The 21310-nt window shown below is 42.1% G+C and overlaps 1 protein-coding gene across 2 annotated transcripts in view; it reads left to right on the top strand.

Annotated features, from left to right (window-relative positions):
• Window positions 1-21310, top strand: part of EGFLAM (EGF like, fibronectin type III and laminin G domains) — an 83483-nt gene that overhangs the window by 15027 nt on the left and 47146 nt on the right. For both annotated transcript variants that reach the window (XM_065662811.1, XM_065662810.1), the window contains exons 2-7: window positions 3540-3649; window positions 5641-5724; window positions 7433-7459; window positions 14258-14375; window positions 14625-14757; window positions 20799-20965. In XM_065662811.1, the coding sequence (XP_065518883.1) occupies window positions 3540-3649; window positions 5641-5724; window positions 7433-7459; window positions 14258-14375; window positions 14625-14757; window positions 20799-20965 (639 nt within the window). The remainder of the gene's footprint in view (window positions 1-3539; window positions 3650-5640; window positions 5725-7432; window positions 7460-14257; window positions 14376-14624; window positions 14758-20798; window positions 20966-21310) is intronic.

Raw genomic sequence — 21310 nt, 5'->3', positions numbered from 1 at the left:
TTCTGTAAAATCTTGCTAAATACCTCAAGCTCACATTTATCCCAAAATAATTTGTTCACAAACAGCGATATGTATTGGAACAGTTGTGATCAGCTGACAGCTTTGACACTGTGCTGCAACGTGACTGTTCCAAAGCCATGACATCTTCTGCATCTCAGTGGTGTAAACATTGCTTCTGTCAGATCACACAGTCACTTTGTCACGGTTGTGAAGGGAAAATGCAGTCCAAAAATGGACATCTTTTACTTCCTGCTGGGTTGTGTGAAAACTGGACTCTGGCAACCAGAAGCAGCTCTGAATCCCCAGATGCACATCGGCAAGCTACAAGGTCAGGATTGGTGACAGCAGAGGACTGTAGGGACCACCACACTGCGTGAGATGCTCCTCTCTGCCCTCTATCCTTCCCAAGAAATAACTCTGCTGCCTCAGGTTTTCCTTTTCCTCTTGGCTCATGGTTTAACGAGGAGGCAGTGCAGTGCCTGGCAGGGTGAGTGCCCGTGCCTACTTATTGGATGGTTTTGTCATGGGGAGGGCAGGTTGCAGCGGTGTGGTGATACTGGATCCTGCACACTCCACAAACCATCATGTGATGCTGAGCATCATCTGGGGCTGCTTGCAGAGACAGTGCTAGGTGCTGATGCTGGTTACATCTCGTGCCAAGGCACACCTCCTACCACTGCCTTTGCTCTGTTCGGGGAATTCCCTTACTTCTACAGAGAGTTAAACAATATAGAAATATGGATCTCTCTAGCTCTTTTATTTTCCCTGGCTTAAGTTTGTATTTACTCCTCCAGTGACAATTTATATATGCCAGTGTAACTGAGGTCAGTATTTGGCTCTCTGTGCTTTTTCATCATCTGCAAACTGGAGATAGTAGTGTTTAGCAGGGCTGGGTGAATAATTCATGGCGTGGCTCCTTATTAAACAGATGTTGCCTCTCTGTTTACAGATAGTCTGCAAATGGATTGCATTTTTATTTTCAAATTTATTTGTTGTTCCAAATTATTCACCAAATACTTTCTGTAAATGATTTTATTGGCCTTTGGTGCATTCAGAATACCAATTTGAAGCCTGCCTTATATGAGTATTTGTTATTGCTGGTTAAAATTTTTTACTTGAGCAACTCTGCCTCCCAGCAAACTTGTCTCATAGAGCCTCTCTAAAAAGTAATAGCAAGGATAACACAAACATGCTAAGAGTGAATTGTTAGGGAGTATTCTTTTTCTTTTACTACTGATGCAGGTCTAATACTAATCCGGCTCACTGGGTGTTGTGAAGATCGGAAAGATGTTTTCTGAATGTGAAATGCTCTTTAACTAGACAGTGATACTCCAGCCCTGGCTTCTCTTCCTTCCTCTCCTTTCAGTAGCAGGTGGTACATGATGGTGTATGGTTCAGCTACTGCTGAGCGCAGGGCAGAAGGTAAGCACGAGAGGTAGTACTCTGCTGTGCTCAGAGCCCCAGGGCCAAGCAAGGATAGAATCATAGAATCACGGAATCATAGAATCATAGAATAGTTAGGGTTGGAAAAGGCCTTAAGATCATCTAGTTCCAACCCCCCTGCCACAGACAGGGATGCCTCACCCTAGACGATATCGCCCAAGGCTCTGTCCAGCCTGGCCTTGAACACTGCCAGGGTTGGAGCATTTGCCGCTTCTTTGGGCAACCTGTTCCAGTGCCTCACAATCCTCACAGTAAAGAGCTTCCTCCTTATATCCAACCTGAAATTCCCATGTTTTAGTTTGAACCCATTCCCTATCGCTACGGTCCCTGATGAAGAGTCCCTCTGCAGCATCCCTATAGGCCCCCTTCAGATACTGGAAGGCTGCTCTGAGGTCTCCACACAGCCTTCTCTTCTCCAGGCTGAACAGCCCCAGCTTTCTCAGCCTGTCTTCATACGGGAGGTGCTCCAATCCCCTGATCATCCTCGTGGCCCTCCTCTGGACTTGTTCCAACAGTTCCATGTCCTTTTTATGTTGAGGACACCAAAATTGCACACAGTACTCTAAGTGGGGTCTCTTGTTTATTCCCCATACCACAGGAGTTTGTACAGAGGCATCTGAGCTAAGCTCTGAATTAAGCCTACTCATTGGCTGGAGAGGCTGAAGTAGCTCTGCATCACCCTGAGGATTCATTACAAGCACAGGCAACTGACTGGTAGTCTTGGAATGGATCAGTGCCCCCTTCCTCCAACAAATCTACTGTAAAGCTGCCTCGACCAGCTTGGCAAGTCTCCTGCCAAAATGTGATCTTTGATCATGCATGGTCTTTGATCCATGTGACTAAGTCTGTGCTAATAAAGCAAATGAGTGAAGGTTGAGAGAGCAAGTAGTATGGCATAGTTTGGTTCTCATCCTTATGGCTGCACTCCTTTCCTTACTGAAACATGTCCATACTGACTTACGGACATGGTTTGTGAGCTGTGTTATACTCCAAACCCTTCTTGGGAGACTATCGTAGGATGCTGAACCTGTGCCACAGACTGTGCAAGTACTATAGATATGTGGATGTCCCTGTCTTTGGGTCCTGGAGAGTTTACAGCATCTTTTCAGTGTCCGAATCAGTTCTCTGTTACAGTTATTTGTTAGGTGTGTTTGATTTCAACAGCATTGATGATGGTGTTTTGGAGAAATTATGTTAAAAATCTTGCTGAGGTTACAGAGCAGAATTGCTCCTCTGCCTGCTCTTTCTCCAACTGCAGTTAGAATGCAGTTTCTAACCTGTTACCAGAGATGTGGAGCTCAGGGTTTACTTCATCTCCAGCTATTTTTATTTTTTTTTCAGTATTGTGCTAGCCTTCATACTGAAACACCAACCTGTACCATGTGAAGAGAAGGAGATGGATAGGTGCTGTGGGACAAGTACAACCATATTGAAAACGCCCTCCTCCCACTGTAGCTGGTGAGAGATGGGTTGATTGTGGCAGCACTGAAAGCATGATGATGAGATCCCACTGCTGTAACCTGCATCTGAAGAGAGGCAGGTGGGGACTGAAGGGTCCTTCACATCAGGTTGATCTTGCTTCTTACTTAAATCGTTGCCCTTTCCATCAATAGCTGTTGAGAAGGAATTGAGGTTGCAGAGGCTGGTTGTGATCAGGAAGCCCCTCAGTGGGCCATGAAGGGGGTCACTTGGCCTGTGCCAAAGTAGAAAGGGGCTGAAGAGGAGGCATGTTTTGAGTTTGGTTTGGCTTTCTTTATGCAAGGATGTTGGTGTCATGCGTGAAGCCTGGGGGAGAGGATGATGAGAGGCTGAAGGTGTTTGTGTGGTGTCCTGAGCTGGTTAACATCTGCTTGCCACAGAAAGAGGGGGACTCCTCCTTTGCCCTGTCTCTCCAGGTATCCTACCAGTGCTTTGGAAGGCAGAGGTGAAGAGGGAAAAAGTGCATCCAAGTCAAATCTGAGTAGTGGGCTACAGCTGACAGTTTGGAATGAGGACAGCACAGGTCTATTCTTCTTCAAAGGCATACCTGCCAGGTGGCTAAAGGAGTGGTTTTACATCTTAAGGCATCTCATACACTGTTATTTTGTTCTGAGCAGATAGGCTGGGGCCTCCTCTTGATATACTGCTGGATTCACTGAACTGCACAGCATTCAGCGTGCAATGGAGGATGCCAAAGCAGCATGCGAGCACCATTACGGGATATACGGTAAGTGGTCCTCTATGCTGCCAGTAGAGGATTGCAGAACCCTACATGGCCTCAGGCAAGCAGAAAGCCTGTTCTTGTAGCAAATAGCACTATTGGCCATAAAGTAGTCACAGGATATTGGGCCTGAATGGATTGAGCTGTAATTTTAAGAAACAAGTGATTCATGTTTTAAAAACAAGCCATGATGGGAATTTGAGTTGGGTGTTAAGGGCTTGCAGTGGATGTAGGTTGCTTTTCTGTTGTGATTTTCATGCAAGGATCTTGGTGCACTCTGCAGCCAAGGCAGTAAAGTAGAGCAGAGCAGGTTGATACTATGCTGTGCAAGCAAAGGGACATGTGTGGTGATTTCAGGGCCATTCAGATCCCTTGGCTAGTACTTCCAGGCTGAGAATTGCTTTAACAGGAATAGCTCTTCCAAATGATACCTTTACACCTTCCCAGACTGGCAGCAGGTAGAGAGGAAGGAGAGTTTCATCGTTTCTCTTCCCCAGTAAATAATGTACTGCATAGCATCCCTGAAAGCCCAGCCACAGCCTTAAATATCAAAAGGGACTTTTATTCACCTCTACATCAGTGGTGAATTTCCCTCAAAGAAGTTGAGTGATTTTTCTGGTTTACCCAGAAATTTTACAGGGGAGGCTCTGACCCACTCCCAGACTCTGACACTTTGCCTTCTGCCTACTGGGCACAACAGAGCGGCTAGCCTAAACTGGGTACTGTGTTTTAGTGTGCAAGCAGAAAAACAGTGAGTGTTAATCTGAATTCATTGACTTTTATTAGATGTTGCTTCAACAAGTGTTCCATAGCGATGAAACTTAGCCCCACAGTGGAAGTTTGTTAGTGGGGAATAAGCACCAAAGATGTGGGATATCAACTAGAATTCATTGTTTTCCCCTGCAACAGTAAACAAGTAACAGTTGGGTTTGTTACCATTTTCTCTGTAAGGAGTTGAAATTTGCAGAAAAAAAAATTAAAAAATTCAGAATTCAGTTTTACATTAAAGGGTGGGATGCAGGAAAATCTTGACTACCTTTATTATTAATGTATGCTAGAAGAATGAGAACATTCCCTGCCACGGGTATCTCTGGAACACATACCACTTTATCCAATGGTCTTGTAAATGACACTAATGCAGTCCAGCTGCAGGGTTGTTTTTATTGTTACAGAAGTGCTTGTAGTCTAGGACACTGAGAAAAATTTGCTGTAGCCAGAATTTGCCTCAGTCAGGCTCTGTGTGTAGTAGAGTCCATTCCTTTGTGTCAAAACAGAGATGAAGCTGCTTTTCTACAGATCATGATGTTTTTCAAACAGTTGCAATACTTTATAGTCATAAATCATAAATAGTGTTTAATGTTGTAGATGAAGCATCCAAGCCTCAGTCTATTTATAAGCCTTGAGCTTCTGTGTGGCATGATAATAAAATCAGTGACAACCAGTACTGACACTGTTGTACCCAAACTATCTTCACCCTATGTTATCTTTTGACACCCAGTCATCGCAGGGTCTCTGTGCATAGAATAGCAGACTTTCACTGGCTCATTAGGCTCCAGTACACAACAACAGACACAAAGAGACATTTATGATAACAGCAGTTTTTATAATGACATCATTATGTAATGTCAGTATCTTCCTTACATGAAGTAAAATGCCTAACTTGTGCAGATCAGTCCCACAAATCTTCAGCTGTCCAATCTGACCAATCTGTCCAATCTGATGCACAAAGTTGTCAGTTCCAGCCTGCCCTAAAAGCTAGGTTGTGTTTCATGTCCATTTAGAATACACGCCTTAAGATGGTGTTCTTCGGCCATACTGATAACTTCTATCAAATATGAATGGAATGTTAAAGAGCATTAGCTTTTTATGCATTTGGAAAGGTAGGGGAACATAGGCTCAAATGCTGCCTGCAACATGTTAACAATTCACTTGTTTCTAGGTAATTCTGAAGTGTTGAGTTATTGCTTTAACTGGCTTGAATATATCTTCTTTCCAAGGTCTTTTACTCAGAAGTTGAAGATGACAAAGCAGTTAAACAGCTCTCACACAATGTTCCCCTGAGTTTGGATATGCTTAGCATGGTGAGTATTCCTTTTCATCAACAGTCAGAGCACTGGAGCGGAGCTTGCAAGTGGGATCTTGCAACTGTCTACGTGTTGCTGGTTTGTGAATTATGCTGAGGATCCAAGCCCCTGATCTGCTCTGGGTGTCAAGCAAAAGGAAATCACAATGTTTTTCTCTAATCCAGTCACTGTGATACACTTTTCCTCCTTGTAGTCTAATTTATCATGAAAAACTGTTGGAACTTGCTTATGTCTTCCTAGTACTGACCTCTGGCATCTACAAAAATAGATCTTTTAATTTAGAGTATGTATTTTCTATGCACTTCTACACATGGAAGTGGAATTGCGTGACTCTGCACAGAGCTACCATATGAGTGCATGTGTGTTGCACTGTGACAGAAGTAAGTGTGTGAAGTAAAGGAGACACAGCATTTTCAGTGTTTTTTTTTTTTTTTTTTTGTCTCTGTATGGGACTGTGGCCTCCTGGAAAACAGTTTAATAGTGCTGCTTTAGTTGCACTTTTGCAAGTCCATCTCCTAGAAGATTCCCTCAACTTCTGAGCTTTTTGTTCTTGAAAACACTACTTTTCCTCCTTGCTTCTCATTTTTCCCCTTTCCTTTGTTTCTGGTTTTCCTTTTATCTCTCCTTTGCATTCTTACTTTGCTTTATTTCACTGTCCCCTTCTCTTTCACCCTTCCCTTTTTCTCATCAGTTTCCCCTTCCTTTTCCATCTGCGAATGAGCACTGCATGTCCTCTTCTGCTGCACAGCTGGGCAATTAGTGCTGAGATGAGAGCAATTCCTCTGTGCTTCTGGATGGTTCTAAGACTGTCTGCTTTAAAAGTGTATTCTCAGAACATGCTGGTGTTTACTTAGTGTAGAGAAGCTGCTCTTTGAGTTCAGCAAGGCAGGAACAGAGGTTTCCCAGCCCCTGCTTGGGCAGAGAGCAAAGGAGTGTTGCTGTGATGGGAGCACTTTCATAGCATGCTCTGCAAAGGGCAGTCTGTCCACGAGACAGCAATGTTAGCAGCACAGGAATCAAAGGCTTATGTGTGCACAAAGGGGCATTGCAGGCTTTCCAGTCTTTATTTGGTGATCCTTCTTCTCAATTCATTTTTTTTTTCTCTCCTTTTTCTTCTGCTCATCTTCATTCTCTTTATTTCCTCACCCTGCTTTCTGCAGTCTCCCCACATGAAGTTCAATGAAATGTGTTCACTGATATTTTGTGATCCCTGCTGGGCAGGGCTCAGAAACCTTCACTGTGAGAAGTGTGGGTGAGGGGGATGCTCAGATTTCCTGCAGTTTTCTATCACTCTGTCAGTTCTGACTCCTTCAGGTTTCTGGGATCGTGGCGAATGAAAAAATATTGTTGCCATGATATATTATTTCTTTCTTTATGCATTATTTTCCCTCTTCTGCTCTTTATCTCTGTATTCCTCACTCATTATTCCCCCCCCCCCCCACCAAAATCCCATTCTTACTAGTAGTGCCAGCAAAGATCAAACAGCATGTTGGTTTTTTATCTTTATCCTGACAGCAGTAATTCTTACTCACTTGGAGAATGGAGTCTGTATCCCAGCACTCACGCAGATGAATAACAGCCACATAGACTACTACATGCTGCAGCATTGGCTTTGTTTTAATCCCCTGACCTGTTATTTATGTGGTTTTGCCAACACTTTTTGATATGCTACTTCATTAACAAGCCCTATTTTGCTTTTTCCCAGGGTCAGCTTGAAGGACAAGCAATTTTTGTAAGTATTGCTTCATGTGAACATTGGTCGCAGCTGTGATTTAAAATTAAATTGAACATTCTTGACCTGCTCTTTCCCCATATTCACACACAAAAGTTAATGGCAGATGTTGGTTCTACTTAGCACTCATACAGGAACTTTTCAAGCCAAAAAGTGGGAAATATAGTAGCTAAAGCACAAAATCCAGAGGTGAAGGAGGTGAACGTGTGTAGATACAGCAGCTCTCTTTTTACCAATGGATAAACTTTCTCTCAAACATCCAAAGTATTTATGGATATGTTGGCTTGCTGGAGGAAATTTGTGTAAAACCTATACCCAGGCAGTGAGGACTTCAGGGAACAGGGACAGTAGGGTAGTAGACAGAGAGTGACAGGGAAGAGCAAAAGTCAGTGGGAGAGGAGGCAGAGAGGGAAAATCCTGAGCCAGGAGACAGACAGGGGAAAACCTGAGCCAGTCCAGCTAAAAGCATGGAGGAGGAGCACGGCGAGGGGCCAGCCATGCAAAGCCCAGGAGGAAGGAGTGGGAGACTAACAACTAGTATAAAACAGGTTTGAAAGAAATACCAACCCTCTTAATGGCTTTGCAGCTGGTGAGTTATTCAGATTAATTATTTCCAGTCCTGTGCTCAGTCCAGTCTACTTCCTATGAACAGTCAGCGGGTTAGGTTTATTATGACGGTGGAAGCAAGCAGGAGGTACTCAGGTTTGTGTAGGGTAGGGGCAGAAGTTTCAGTGTCCCTAACATCAACTGCAACTGCATCCTTCAAACTTGTGTTTTCTGAAAGCTGTTCTAGAAGTAGAGAAATCCCACAAAGTTGGTGGTTCTCGCACAGCTTTCATGGTCTGAATTATGGGAAGTTTGCTTGGACTGTAGGAGGCTGATGTCTTGAACCAGGACTATCTGGTTCAATCGCAGCTGAGCTGAGTCTGGATTATGGCATTTCAGAATTGAGGTTCCACGCTGAGCTCTATTCCTCTGCTTGATAAAAATAACACTTCCGAAGGCTACTTGTGGAGAAGTATGACTGACTGGGATTAATCAGGTCCCAGCTGTCATTAATCCTCAGGAAGTGGTGTTCTCACTGAAATGCTTTCTGTTATATTCATACCAAACTCAACAGAAATCTGCAATTGTTTTGTGGTTAAGTCTGCGTAATTCATGTTTCCATCACTAAGCCTCCTCTTACAGTGCTGGGCATGATCCCCTACTTTCTCAGAGCCTGTCAGTTAGCAAACTGGATAATATATTATAGCTGTATTATATCACCTTAAAATAGAGAACATGCAAGTGAGAGCATCCAGAAGAAGAACAGATGCAGTGTAATTTAATAAGGCAGTTTTTCTACTCGACATAATATTCGAATAGTTGAGCACAAATATAAAATAATAATAAAAAAAGAAACAACCCAAGAACAAACAAGAAAAAATAGTTGACTTTGAAGGTGAGAGGTCTTAGGTCAGGCACAGAACTATGGAGAGCAGTATTGCTCCTTATCAAATCACAACACACGCCAGTACAAAATGAGGAATGACCAGCTGAGACCTGTAGTGTAGGGAAGGAATTGTGAGGAAATCAAGTGTCATTAAACCAAGCTCATTTTCTGTAGTGGTTCTGTAATCCAAGGTTTGAGGTTTTGCGATTGTTTTATTCAAACAAAACAAATCAGAAAACAGGTTTTCTTTGGAAAATTATTTGTGATCCTGTCTTCTGTGAGGCAGCTTACTGTGCAGCCTCACGAGCAGCTTCAACACACTGGAGAGAGGGCAAACTGTGTGGCAAGGATATAGGGTTTCTACATTCACCTGACTTCTGTACTCCAGAAAAGGCATCACATTGCTTCCCTCCATTCAAGAATGCGAGATTATGATGAAAGGGTTTTAGCAAGAATATTGTGTAAAACAAGAAAGTAAGGTTGGTGCTTAGTAAAGCCTCACTGGCAATGTAATGTCCGGATTGAGGTATCACACTTCAAAATCTAGAGGCAATCTGAGTGGAGAGAAAGAGTACAAAAATGAAGGCCATCTAACTCTTCCACATACTACCTAAATCCCTTATTTGTGTGGGCACTGTGTCTCTTCTGCAGTGGAGAAAACTTGAGTTTAGGACCCTTCTCCTAAATACAAGCAAAAAAGAAAAAGTGAGATGAAATATGTGCTCTCAGGTTCCTGGGAGTTGGGGTATGAGGAAATGTGTTTCTTCTTTAGAATCTCATTTGAAAGTGTTCTGATGTGAGATGGGTATTTACTGAAATTGCCACAGGTTAGGGTAGCTTGATGGTGTCCTGAATCTTTACTTATCCACTGATGTCTTTATCCTAGATTAGAAGGTATTTGATTAAAAAAATATTCTCTGTATGTCCAACAGCTATGTTTGTGGAGAGGACATTGTTAAAAGAAAGAGACAGCCATGTATACAAGGCAAGAGAGCACTTTGCTGAGGTTTTGAAGGTACCCATGTTGAACTTAAATTCCTAAGTATATGTTAGGACTTTGATCTTGACTGGCCTTGCCGTCAATGAGATTTGTTCTGTTTAGTTTTTTGTAAGACTGAAGTCCAGAGGTAATAATAGGAGGTAAGTACCACAATATCCCACTCTCTGCAGAGGCCAAGTTCCTGAGCAATGTGAAAGAAGTAAGACAGATAATGAAGGATTTGTTTAATTTAATTTTGTTTTCTCATAAGAATGAATGCAGTAAGGAGGGACGTCGGCGGGAACAAATGCACACAGTTTAAATACAGGTGGGCAGTATGTATGCCATAGGTGGAATGGCATGACAATATGTATGGCATAGGTATGGCAGGTGGAATGGCAGGAGCAGGGTCATCAGTATGGTCATTGGGAGGAGGTGACGGGTTTTCAGCAACTCTCTTTTCAGATTACGTTTGAAAAGATCTCAGTCACTTCAGCTATATGAAGCTGAAAGACCAATAAACAGGGATAAATCTTTTGGTGCGAGTTTCCGTGCTGCCTCTCTCTGGGCACTTACTTTTCCAGCATTGTTATCATCTCTCTCAGATGAATCCAAATCATTCAAGCAGGGAAGCTAGGGACCAGGTTAGGAATGCTAAGGCCCAGTTAGAATTAAACTTGACCAAGGATGTGAAAGATAACAGGAAGGGATTCCATAGGTACATTGCAAATAAAAGACAGATTAGGGACAATGCAGGCCCCCTCCGGAAGCTCTCGGGAGAACTGGATACCCTGAATTTGGAGAAGGCTGAGGTTCTTAATGACTTCTTTTCCTCGGTCTTCACTGGCAAAGGCTCTGACTGCACCACCCAGGTCTTAGCAGGTAGACGCAGGGACTGTAAGAATCAAGACCTTGGGCCCACTGTAGGAGAGGATCTGGTTTGAGACCGCCTTAAGAACATGAACATATGCAAGTCCATGGGACATGATGAAATCCATCCGCGGGTCCTGAAGTAGCTGGCAAATGAAGTTGCTAAGCCACTGGCCATCATATTTGAAAAGTCATGGCAGTCAGGTGAAGTTCCTGACGACTGGAAAGAGGGAAATATAACCCACATTTTCAAGAAGGGGGAAAATGGATGACTCAGGGAATTACAGACCAGTCAGTCTCACCTCTGTGCCTGGCAAAATCTTTGAACACATTCTCCTGGAAGGCATGCTAAGGCACATGAAAAACAACGAGGTGTTTGGTGACAGCCAGCATGGCTTCACTAAGGGGAAATCCTGCCTGACCAATTTGGTGGCCTTCTATGATGGGGCTACAGAATTGATGAACAGGGGTAGAGCAGTTGATATCATCTACCTGGACTTGTGCAAAGTGTTCAACACTGTCCCACACGACGTCCTTGACTCTAAATTGGATAGACATCAATTTGATGGATGGACCACTCGGTGGATAAAGAACTGGCTGGATGGCCGCACACAAAGAGTTGTGGTCAATGGCTCAGCGTCCAGCTGGAGACCAGTAACAAGCAGTGTCCCTCAGGGATCGGTGTTGGGACCGGTCTTGTTCAGCATCTTTGTCGGTGACATGGACAGTGGGATTGAGTGCGCCCTCAGCAAGTTTGCCGATGACACCAAGCTGTGTGGTTCGGTTGATATGCTGGACAGGGAAGGATTGCCTTGACATGCTTGTGAGGTGGGCTGATGCCAACCTTATGAAGTTCAACCACGACAAGTGCAAGGTCGTACACCTGGGTCAAAGCAATCCCAGGCACAGCTACAGGTTGGGCAGAGAAGAGATTCAGAGCGGCCCTGCAGAGAAGGACTTGGGGGTGCTGGTCGGTGAGAAAATGAACATGAGCCGGCTTCAGTGTGCACTTGCAGCCCAGAAAGCCAACCGTATCCTGGGCTGCATCAAAAGGAGCGTGACCAGCAGGTCGAAGGAGGTGATCCTGCCCCTCTACTCTGCTCTTGTGAGACCTCACCTGGAGCATTGTGTGCAGTTCTGGTGTCCTCAACATAAAAAGGACATGGAGCTGCTGGAACAAGTCCAGAGGAGGGCCACGAGGATGATCAGGGGACTGGAGCACCTCCCGTATGAAGATAGGCTGAGAACCTTGGGGCTGTTCAGCCTGGAGAAGAAAAGGCTGCGTGGAGACGTAATAGCAGCCTTCCAGTACCTAAAGGGTGCCTATAGGGATGCTGGGGAGGGACTCTTCGTCAGGGACGACAGGACGAAGTCCTGTCAGGGACTGACAGGACGTCAGTGACAGGACAAGGGGTAACGGGTTAAAACTTAAACAGGGGAAGTTTAAATTGGATATAAGGAGGAAATTCTTTCCTGTTAGGGTGGTGAGGCACTGGAATGGGTTGCCCAGGGAGGTTGTGAGTGCTCCATGCCTGGCGGTGTTCAAGGCCAGGTTGGATGAAGCCTTGGGTGGGATGGTTTAGTGTGAGGTGTGCCTGTCCATGGCAGGGGGGTTGGAACTAGATGATCTTGAGGTCCTTTCCAACCCTAAAGATTCTATGATTCTATGATCCTGCCCCTCTACTCTGCTCTCGTGAGACCTCTCTTGGAGTATTGTGTGCAGTTCTGGTGTCCTCAACATGAAACTGGAACTTTTGGAACAAGTCCAGAGGAGGCCTGGAGGATGATCAGGGGACTGGAGCACCTCCCGTATGAAGACAGGCTGAGAAAGTTGGGGCTGTTCAGCCTGGAGAAGAGAAGGCTGCGTGGAGACCTCAGAGCAGCCTTCCAGTACCTGAACGGGGCCTATAGGGATGCTGGGGAGGGTCTCTTCATAAGGGACTGTAGTGACAGGACAAGGGGTAACGGGTTAAAACTTAAACAGGGGAAGTTTAGATTGGATATAAGGAGGAAATTCTTTACTGTGAGGGTGGTGAGGCACTGGAATGAGTTTCCCAGGGAAGTTATGAATGTTCCATCCCTGGCGGTGTTCAAGGCCAGGCTGGACAGAGCCTTGGGTGGGATGGTTTAGTGTGAGGTGTCCCTGCCTATAGCAGAGGATTGGAACTGGATGATCTTGAGGTCCTTTCCAACCCTAACTGTTCTATGATCCTATGATTCTATGTTCAAGGGTGAACAGTGGAAAAACAGGATAATGATCAGGTGTCCCATGTTAATAGGATATTAGTTACTGAATGGCAAAACTGCAGATAAATGACGGATGACAGGGTGTTGCTAAAGAATGTTGTAGTAATAACATGAGTTCTCCAAAGAGCAGAGAAGGAAACTTTGTCCAAAAGACCATCATAAGCAAATCTAGGAGTTAATAACATTTTGGGATTGTTTACTATTTTACTGCATCTGGAATTTCAGATTTAAAGTCTATTCCAGCATGAAGATAATGGAGATTTCTGCATTTTCACATGCACTGTGAGCAACATTATCAATATCAGAGAATGAAAAACAAAAGAAAAATTCCCTGTAAAACAGTTTTTTGTAAGTCCTTTTTCCACACCAAAACTGGCTATGGTGTAGAACCTGGTATTTCTGTTTACTTGCATATGCTGTCTAAATTTGTAAATCTGGTATTTACATCTCTCTACAGATAGCTTGCAGGTAAAGAATGCTGAATTTCTATACACATCTACATATGCTCCATTAAAGTCCGAATCTAACTGCCTTAAGTTGATCTATGTTGTGTGTATCAGCCAGTGATAAAATGTTATTTTTTTCTGACATTTGCTAATTTTGGGGTGATTTTAGTAGGTCCTTTAAAGAGTATTCAGCAGCAGAAGCTCTTCAGATGGAGGTTAGCATCACCTCCCTTACAGTAGTTGTCTGTGGGTTAATCTTTCTGAGTTTATGGCAGAAGGACAAATAAGGGCAATGCTTGCTTTGGGTCAAGCCAATAGCTGGGCTAGGAAAATTGCGAGAAGTGCTCAGACTGGTCTCTGCTCCATGAGAAATTAAAGATCATCAGTTCACACTGCATCAACTTGCTTCATTCTCGGGAGCTTCTACAGTCTCTGGATTTAAAAGGAAAAGCAAACAAACAAACGAAAAAGAAAATGCACCAGACTGATACTGAATGCCAGAAATTGGCTCAAGGGAGGGAATAGTATGTGACTTTGACTTCACCAGTCAAAACACTGGACAGTGAAGGCAAATTCTGAGTTATGCTGAAGAAATGGGTCCAGGTCATCCCTGTGTATTCCCCAGGGGCAAAGCTGCAGCTTGAGAGGAAACACGTGGTGCTGTTTGTGTTTGTTGCTTCTGAGCTGGGCTTGGGACAATCCTCCTAGGAGGTTGCATGGAAAATACTGCATAAGATCCCTGAATTCCAGTTCACAGCACCGTCCCCAGTTACATGGAAGAGCTTTCACAATGTTTTTGTCTTGTTTTCTTTTGAATCTGGTAGGAAGTTGTTATCGGTGACCTAAAGCCAGGCACTCTGCACCGTGTTAGTGTTGGAGCATATGGCTGGGCAGGGAAAGGACGACCCAGTATGCCCAGAGATGTGACAACCTTATCCCAAGGTAATGCTATGCACATGGCTTTCTGTTGCAAAACTGGCAGGGCATGTCTGTAACACAGCAGGCCACTGCATGTAAATCTCTGTTGTGTACAGTATTGTAATGTTTTTCCAAAGTGTGGGGTTTTAGAGGGGCAGCAGGTGAGGGGAGCAGTCTATGAATTTGATTCCCAAGTCTGGAGGGTTTGGGGTTTTGTGTGTATTAGCCCATCTGTTTCTCTAATCCTGTTCCTTTCCTTTTCTTCTGTCTTAGATAAGTGCATGCCCCCTGCACCACCCCATCAGCCCCAGATCGTGGTAGTTTCTGATTCAGAAGTTGCATTATCCTGGAAGCCTGGAAGCGAAGGAAGTTCTCCCATCCAGTACTACATGGTGGAGTTTATCAGGCAAGTTTGCCAGTGAAATCTGAATTTCAGTGTTTGTGCACTACAGGATTTTATTTTTTCTTTGCCAAAATTTCACTATTAGACCACATATATATTCTTCTCATGCTTTATTCACTTACTTTATCTAGTACACTTAGTTTTCCAAAGGGTTAAATTAAATGTGAAAATTTAAAGATAAAATGAGACATGATCTATTTTTTTAATAAAATCCCAGGAAACTGTACCTTCTGATTGAAGTAAATAACGTCTCATTTGATCTGTTCCCTCTAATTACGACCTGGGCAAGTGAAGTTTTGGGTTTGTCCTGTCATCAAACACTATTGAACCATGCTGAGAAAAATATGTGTGCAAGAGCAGTTCCCCTGAGCAGGAGCACCCTCGGCTGCTGTAGGAAATAATCTCAAGACTGTGAATTCAGTATGTTGGGTGGTTTTACCTGACACAAGTCTTCTGCGTCCTGAGCTTGCAGGACTCAGACTTTCTTTGTTACTGTAATGCTAATCCAGTTTGCATGAAATGTTGGCTTTTCTGCTTAGATTTTTTTTTTTTGAGGAAGTGGGGTGTTGGTGTTTGGGGTTTGGTTTTTTTTTCTTTTTTTTTCCTTTATATTGAACTCTAAAATTTTCAGTAATAGAACTGAACTCTGAAAAGTTGACAATCAAGTTGCTTTTCTAAGATGCATGTGAACGGTTAGAAGGAAGTGGTTTTATCTACATGCACAAACAAGCGTTCATACCTGACAGTTCATATGCTTGTGAAAGCTAATATCTGCATACAAAACTATTTATTTTCATTTGCTTGCCTCTATGTTTACCCTTACAGTAAATGCAGAATTCAGCCTCTAGTAGTTTAATCCTTCGAGTGAACATGATGACATGTTTTACTTGAGATTTCTGGGTGAGAAGGGAGAATTGCATCTTAAACTACTCTGAGCTGTAAAGGTCAAAAAAAGTTCTTCAGAAAAAGATATTCAGTTTTTAAAAAGAATTGTTGTTAAAACAGACGACTGTTAGTTTTCAGTGCTCAAATTATGGTTACAACCTAGAAAATGTTAATGTAATTAAAAGAATTTCCAGGCTGAAAGTGAACTGTTTGTGTTTAAATTGAAATGCCCCATGTTAAGTGGGAAGCCATCCAATGTGCATTGCACTGGGAGACAGAACATAAGGGCTAAAGATGCATTATGGCCATCATGTAAACTCTGCTGTATTATTACCATGAAATTTCTCCAATATCTACTTTTTGAACACAGATGTTTCGTGAGCCTTTTTATTTTCTTCCTGTCTCTTCTGTTTCATTTTCTTGGTGGATGTGAAAGGGATTTTACAGGGGTCTCATTCCCTTCTATTGCCTCTCTGCTTTTGCTGGGAAATGGAGCCTGCAGGTTTTTGTACACATTTTCATAGCATCAGGGGCCTGCTAATGGAAGAAGAAGTGGGCACCATCTGTCCATCTGATGCATTGGAAGTTCACCCTTGAATGCTTTTGTTCATCCAGGGAGTGGAAAGCAGCCTTCACTGTTTAAGTGGAAAGATGCGAGTAATTGAAATGTCAGTGTTTTGTTGGTTTTAGACTTTGGGAAAGAATTTGCTAACAGCACAATGTTTTGATTACACTGTTTAGTTTGAGGTTTAAAGCTAAGCTGGAAGTGTATTTGTTAATTTTGGGATTATGCTTTCTTAGACTTGGAAGCTTGATCACATATTTGGAGAAATTTCAATGATCCGTAAGTCCTAATGGTAGTTAAAGATTTAACTTTAAGCTTCATTGTCTTTTTCTGCATTTAGTTTTAATTACTATAAAATGTATTAACATGAGTTAAAACTGTTAATTAAACCAATGTGAACCCAAAACTAAACAGTGCAAGTAAATTTTGAATTGTCCTTTTATGTCAAATAAATACAATACTATCCTGTGCTTTTGCAAAATTAATAACTTTCTTATGCAAATCTGTAATTTTTGCAGCACAAATGTCCAAAAGCTGACACTGTTTAAATCATTTCCATCCCCTTAGAACTAACTTTATGACTTTAACCCTAGCAAAGCCATGCTAGGAGACCAAGAGGAGGGAAAAACTCCTCATTTGCTCAACTGTCACATTGGGGGTTAAAACTTCATGACAATTCAATACAACAATTATTTGCACATATCAGGAACTAATCAGGATCAGAAATAATCTGGAATCCATTTCTGCTAAATTTGGGCCTTTATTTAGGCACTTGCATGGGTTTCCTTCAAGACCTTTTGGTTCACTATAGTCAGGGCTATAGGTCGCTATAGGCAGGCACTAGGGCTGCAAGCGGTTTCATATGTAAAATGAGCTGGGCTAACTTAGTCTGTGCTCTGCTGTTGACTATAAAAGGGTGCTGTGGAGACCACAACCCCAACTTGTCTGAATGCTTAAATTCCAGAGGGCAAAAGTAGGTCTCATTCCTCACTGCGCAATTCATAGGGAATATGTAAAAGAACATGTTAAACCCAAAACAGTTAATGGTGTCTGTGGAAGCTTGCAGGTTCAGTGTAAATAGTCTGTTGGTTTGTGATGAGAAATATTTTATGACAAATGATATTCTTATGAAAGCCTCCAAAGTAAGACCCCGGATTTAAACATACTAGTTGGGGTGTTCTTCTGAAAGATGCTATAAATAAAATTATACTCAGAAATGTCTTGGATGTTTTCATTTGAATACTCCAAATACTCAAGTTTTTAATCGGTTGAATGACTGCTCAATTATCTAAATAGTGGATACTAACATCCAGATTTTTATAGGCAGCAAGCCTCTAATGAACCACGAGTGTTTCAGCACCTAAAATCCTCTAAAAAGGATTAAGTCACTTTCTTTTCATCTTCTTGGTTCAAAGACGTAATCAATAGTTTTCAACATTAATCTTAACATACACAAGGAACCTAAAACAACAGATCTGATCAGGGAGTCACATTCTAATGCACAGCAAAAATACCATTAATAATACTTTCCTGATTCCTGTATGAAATGGGTGCACCTGTCTCAACATTTCACCTACTGCTTGCAAAGGTTAAATCCTTGAAGAGGTAGTTAACAAAGGAGGAGTGGAAGATGTAGAAATTAGTGCGGAAGTACTTAACAATGTTAGACAGCATCAGAAGAATATTCAAGAATGAGGTTAGCAAACTGTCTACTTTTCCTTTCCTCAGAATTGACCTGACATATTGTTTGATATATTTTGTAGGAAGTATCACAATAAAACTAAATAATTAGTAAAAATAATATCCTACAGGGTGTTACTTTCTACAATTTGTATTTTCCATGGTGAATAAGAATGTACTGTACTTGTCACTACATTTATTATTTGTAGGAATTGTTTTATCTTTAAATTGTAGAGATGAATTTGCCACTTGAGTACAAACACGGCACAAAACAACAATCAAAAACCTCATAAAAATTGGATTGCTAGCAGGTGCTTCACTCTGTTAAATCATTTCCAGGTGATTATAACAGGAAGTTTGAGTGAAAATAAAATTGTTGTTCTCTGCATCATAAAGATTCACTTTCTTAAATGAATTGGCCCCCAGATTACAATGTAAAGCAATAATCCAAATGTTTTGGGTACATCTGGGGCAGGATTCTGCCACTGGTTTGTATCCATCCAGTTCCACTGACTTTATGCATATGTTCATTATCTTAAAAAAACTCTGATTTTGTCACTGGACAAGATTCTTCCTGCATGGCACTTCTGTGTTAGTTATGTACAGCTGTAACTCGAAGAGTAGAACAGGCCCAGGGAAGTTGCTTGCTTTCCCTGTACACAAGTGCAACACCCGGAACAGCCCTGAGAAGTCTTGTCCAGAGACAGAGGGACCCATGGTAGGGAATGAGTGCTGCAGAAGATGGAAAAAGTGGCATCAAAATAAGCCCTTCTGGTGTAACAGTTGACACAAACTAAATTTGATGCAAAAAAGGGCCGTTGGAGACAGTTTTCAACAATACTATCCCAGCTTAGAAAATGCAGGAGCTGGCTGGCCCTGAATGCAATCGCCAGCTGAGTTTGTTGTGTGCTTCTCCCCATCTGTTTGCCATTTTTCCATCTTGTACCGATTTGTTCACACAGGGAACATTCTGGAGAAGTAGCAAAGGTCAAGTGATAAATCTTCCTCTTTCCCTCTCCTTCAGCTGCAGATGCTTACACATTTGTAGGCATTTCCTTTATTATTCACTTCTGCAGAAGGAGAAGTCTTGAGAGAGGTAGTCAGTGAAGGCAAAGGCTAGCCTGCAGTTTATGTTATCTCCTGCATTTTAGGAGGATGCAATACCTCGTTTGGGTCCCTTTGTCAGGGGCGTGCATTTCCATTTGGGCTCAGACTTCGGCAGGGTCTGTTGTAAAGAGGCTGTGAGGCAGCTCTTGGGCTAGCAGAAATTCCTTGGACTGGAATTACAGCCAAAAAAAGATGTGCACAGGAAAATTGAAAACACTACTAAGCGAGCATGTGGAAGGAAGCGATGTTAACAGATTTCATTTGGAAAACACTGTATCTTTTCATTTTGGCGCAAGCATCAAAAGCTCAGAGAAGGCAAACAATGAAAGAGTAGCCAAAATAAATGCCCTTCTGTCTACCAGGAAATGGTGGTGAAGGGTGACTTAAGATGGTCTGCTTAGTTGTCGTTACATCTAATGCTTTTTTTAAATTTTATTTTTATTTTTAGAGAGACAATGAAATATTTGCATCCTGTGTGCCACTGTGCACAGGAGCTGGGCAGCTGGGAACTGCTGCTTTGCCTCTGCATTTGCCATGCTAGCACAAAGCAATGAAATCTCAGTGATCAATAAATCTTGTACTGACTGGTAAAAGGAAACATACATTAACTTCAGCATTTCCTTCCAGCTGCAAATAAACAAATACAAAATGCCTGCCTGGTGCTATAATTTTCATTGGAAGACTGTTGGAGACATTTGCAGCTAGTCTTATGTAAACATTGGTAGATTCAGGGAGCACTTGGAGGTTATTTCATGTAATAAATATCACAAGGACATATTAGAAAAGGGCACTGGAATAATATTCTCTGAAAGTAATTTCTGTCCCTATTTTACTTACATAGGCTTCAATTTGAATATTTTGGGTGGCTGAGATTTAACATTTGCATTCTTATTTTGTTTGGGTTTGTTTTCCTTTTCTCATTCAGTTCTCTCTTTGATAGGAAAAGACCACTTTTAGAGAGAGTAGAAATTGCGTGAAAGCAACAGAATACTCTCTCAAAGTATTCTGCTTCCCAGGGTCCCTCTGCTTCAACATCTGAGACTAAACTGCCATGTGAATGGTTGCACTGATTTCACATTGATTAAAATGGTACTTAGAGCAAACGTTAATTTGCAGCTGCCTTCCAGTATGAATCGGGAGTAAAACAGGCATTGTCCAAAGGCAGACACAGGAATTTTATTGCAAAATCCACATATATAGGCCAGGTTTTAGATGTTATAGTTCTGATTTGTTTTGTGGGTTGTTGGGTGGGGTTTTTTTTGTTTGTTTATTTGTTGTTTTTATAAGCAGACAAGACTTTTGATCCAGATTTTCTAATGTGGCTGGATTATCCTGATTGCCTAAGAGATGCAATGTTAGATTCTCAACCTGCTAATGCTTGTAAATGTTTATAGGGACTTATTGGCATTAGAGCACAAACTCTTAGAAATAAATCAGTATTTTTCTCTCTATTGCAAAGTACTGTATTTTTACAGCCAAACAGGGGCCTGGGAGCTGCAGGTAACATAACTCCGTTTGAAAACTGTGAATCCCAAATCTATGAAAACAGAACTTGATTTTTCAAGCTGTCCTCTAAAAAACCTCCTTGGCTTTATAAGTAAAATCTGAATATTGGGGTTGTGTTGCTGTATAGTTTTGATATCTCAGGCTTTGCAGCTTAGTAATGATTGCAGTCTGGCCCTTTAAGAGTGAGGGATTTCAGTAATGATTTAGCATTAATTTTCTTTTAATTTCCCTGGAAAGTTTAAAGGCAATTAATTTATATAGCTTTAATTATTTATGATCTTGGCTTTGTTTGACCCTGAAGGCCAGATCTTGACAGCAATTGGACAGTGATAAGAGAGCAGATCCAGATGGAGTCCATGGTTCTCAAAGGACTTCTCCCAAACACCAAGTATCAGTTCGCTGTCCAAGCAGCAAACTCCTATGGATCCAGCCCTGCCAGTGCACCGAGTGACATCATCCGAACATTCAGTGAGTAGAACCACCTTTTTGTAATTCAAACCATGTAAAAATAAGGTATTATCTGTAAATGAAGTGTACCTCTTAGTCCTGTCCGTAGAGCTTGAAGCATCCTGTGAAAGTCAAACTGTAAACAAAGATATGAAAAGCACCAGGCAGAAGCACCCTCATGGCGTTGCTCTGCTCTGTAGGTCATTGCCAGATATTTTTGAATCACTGCTTACTGACTTTTTGTGCTGGCTTCATGCAGAACTGATAAGTGAATATCACAGGGGAAAATGAGAGAGACAAGTCTACTGTCAATATTTTTTTTCCCGTTCTTTGCAACTGAACCTTACATATTATATTTATAATTTA

The sequence above is a fragment of the Lathamus discolor genome, chromosome Z, assembly GCF_037157495.1.
Source record: "Lathamus discolor isolate bLatDis1 chromosome Z, bLatDis1.hap1, whole genome shotgun sequence".
Taxonomy (NCBI): domain Eukaryota; kingdom Metazoa; phylum Chordata; class Aves; order Psittaciformes; family Psittacidae; genus Lathamus; species Lathamus discolor.
Note: the sequence above shows the minus strand (reverse complement) of the source record. Positions and strands in the feature narration are given on the sequence as shown.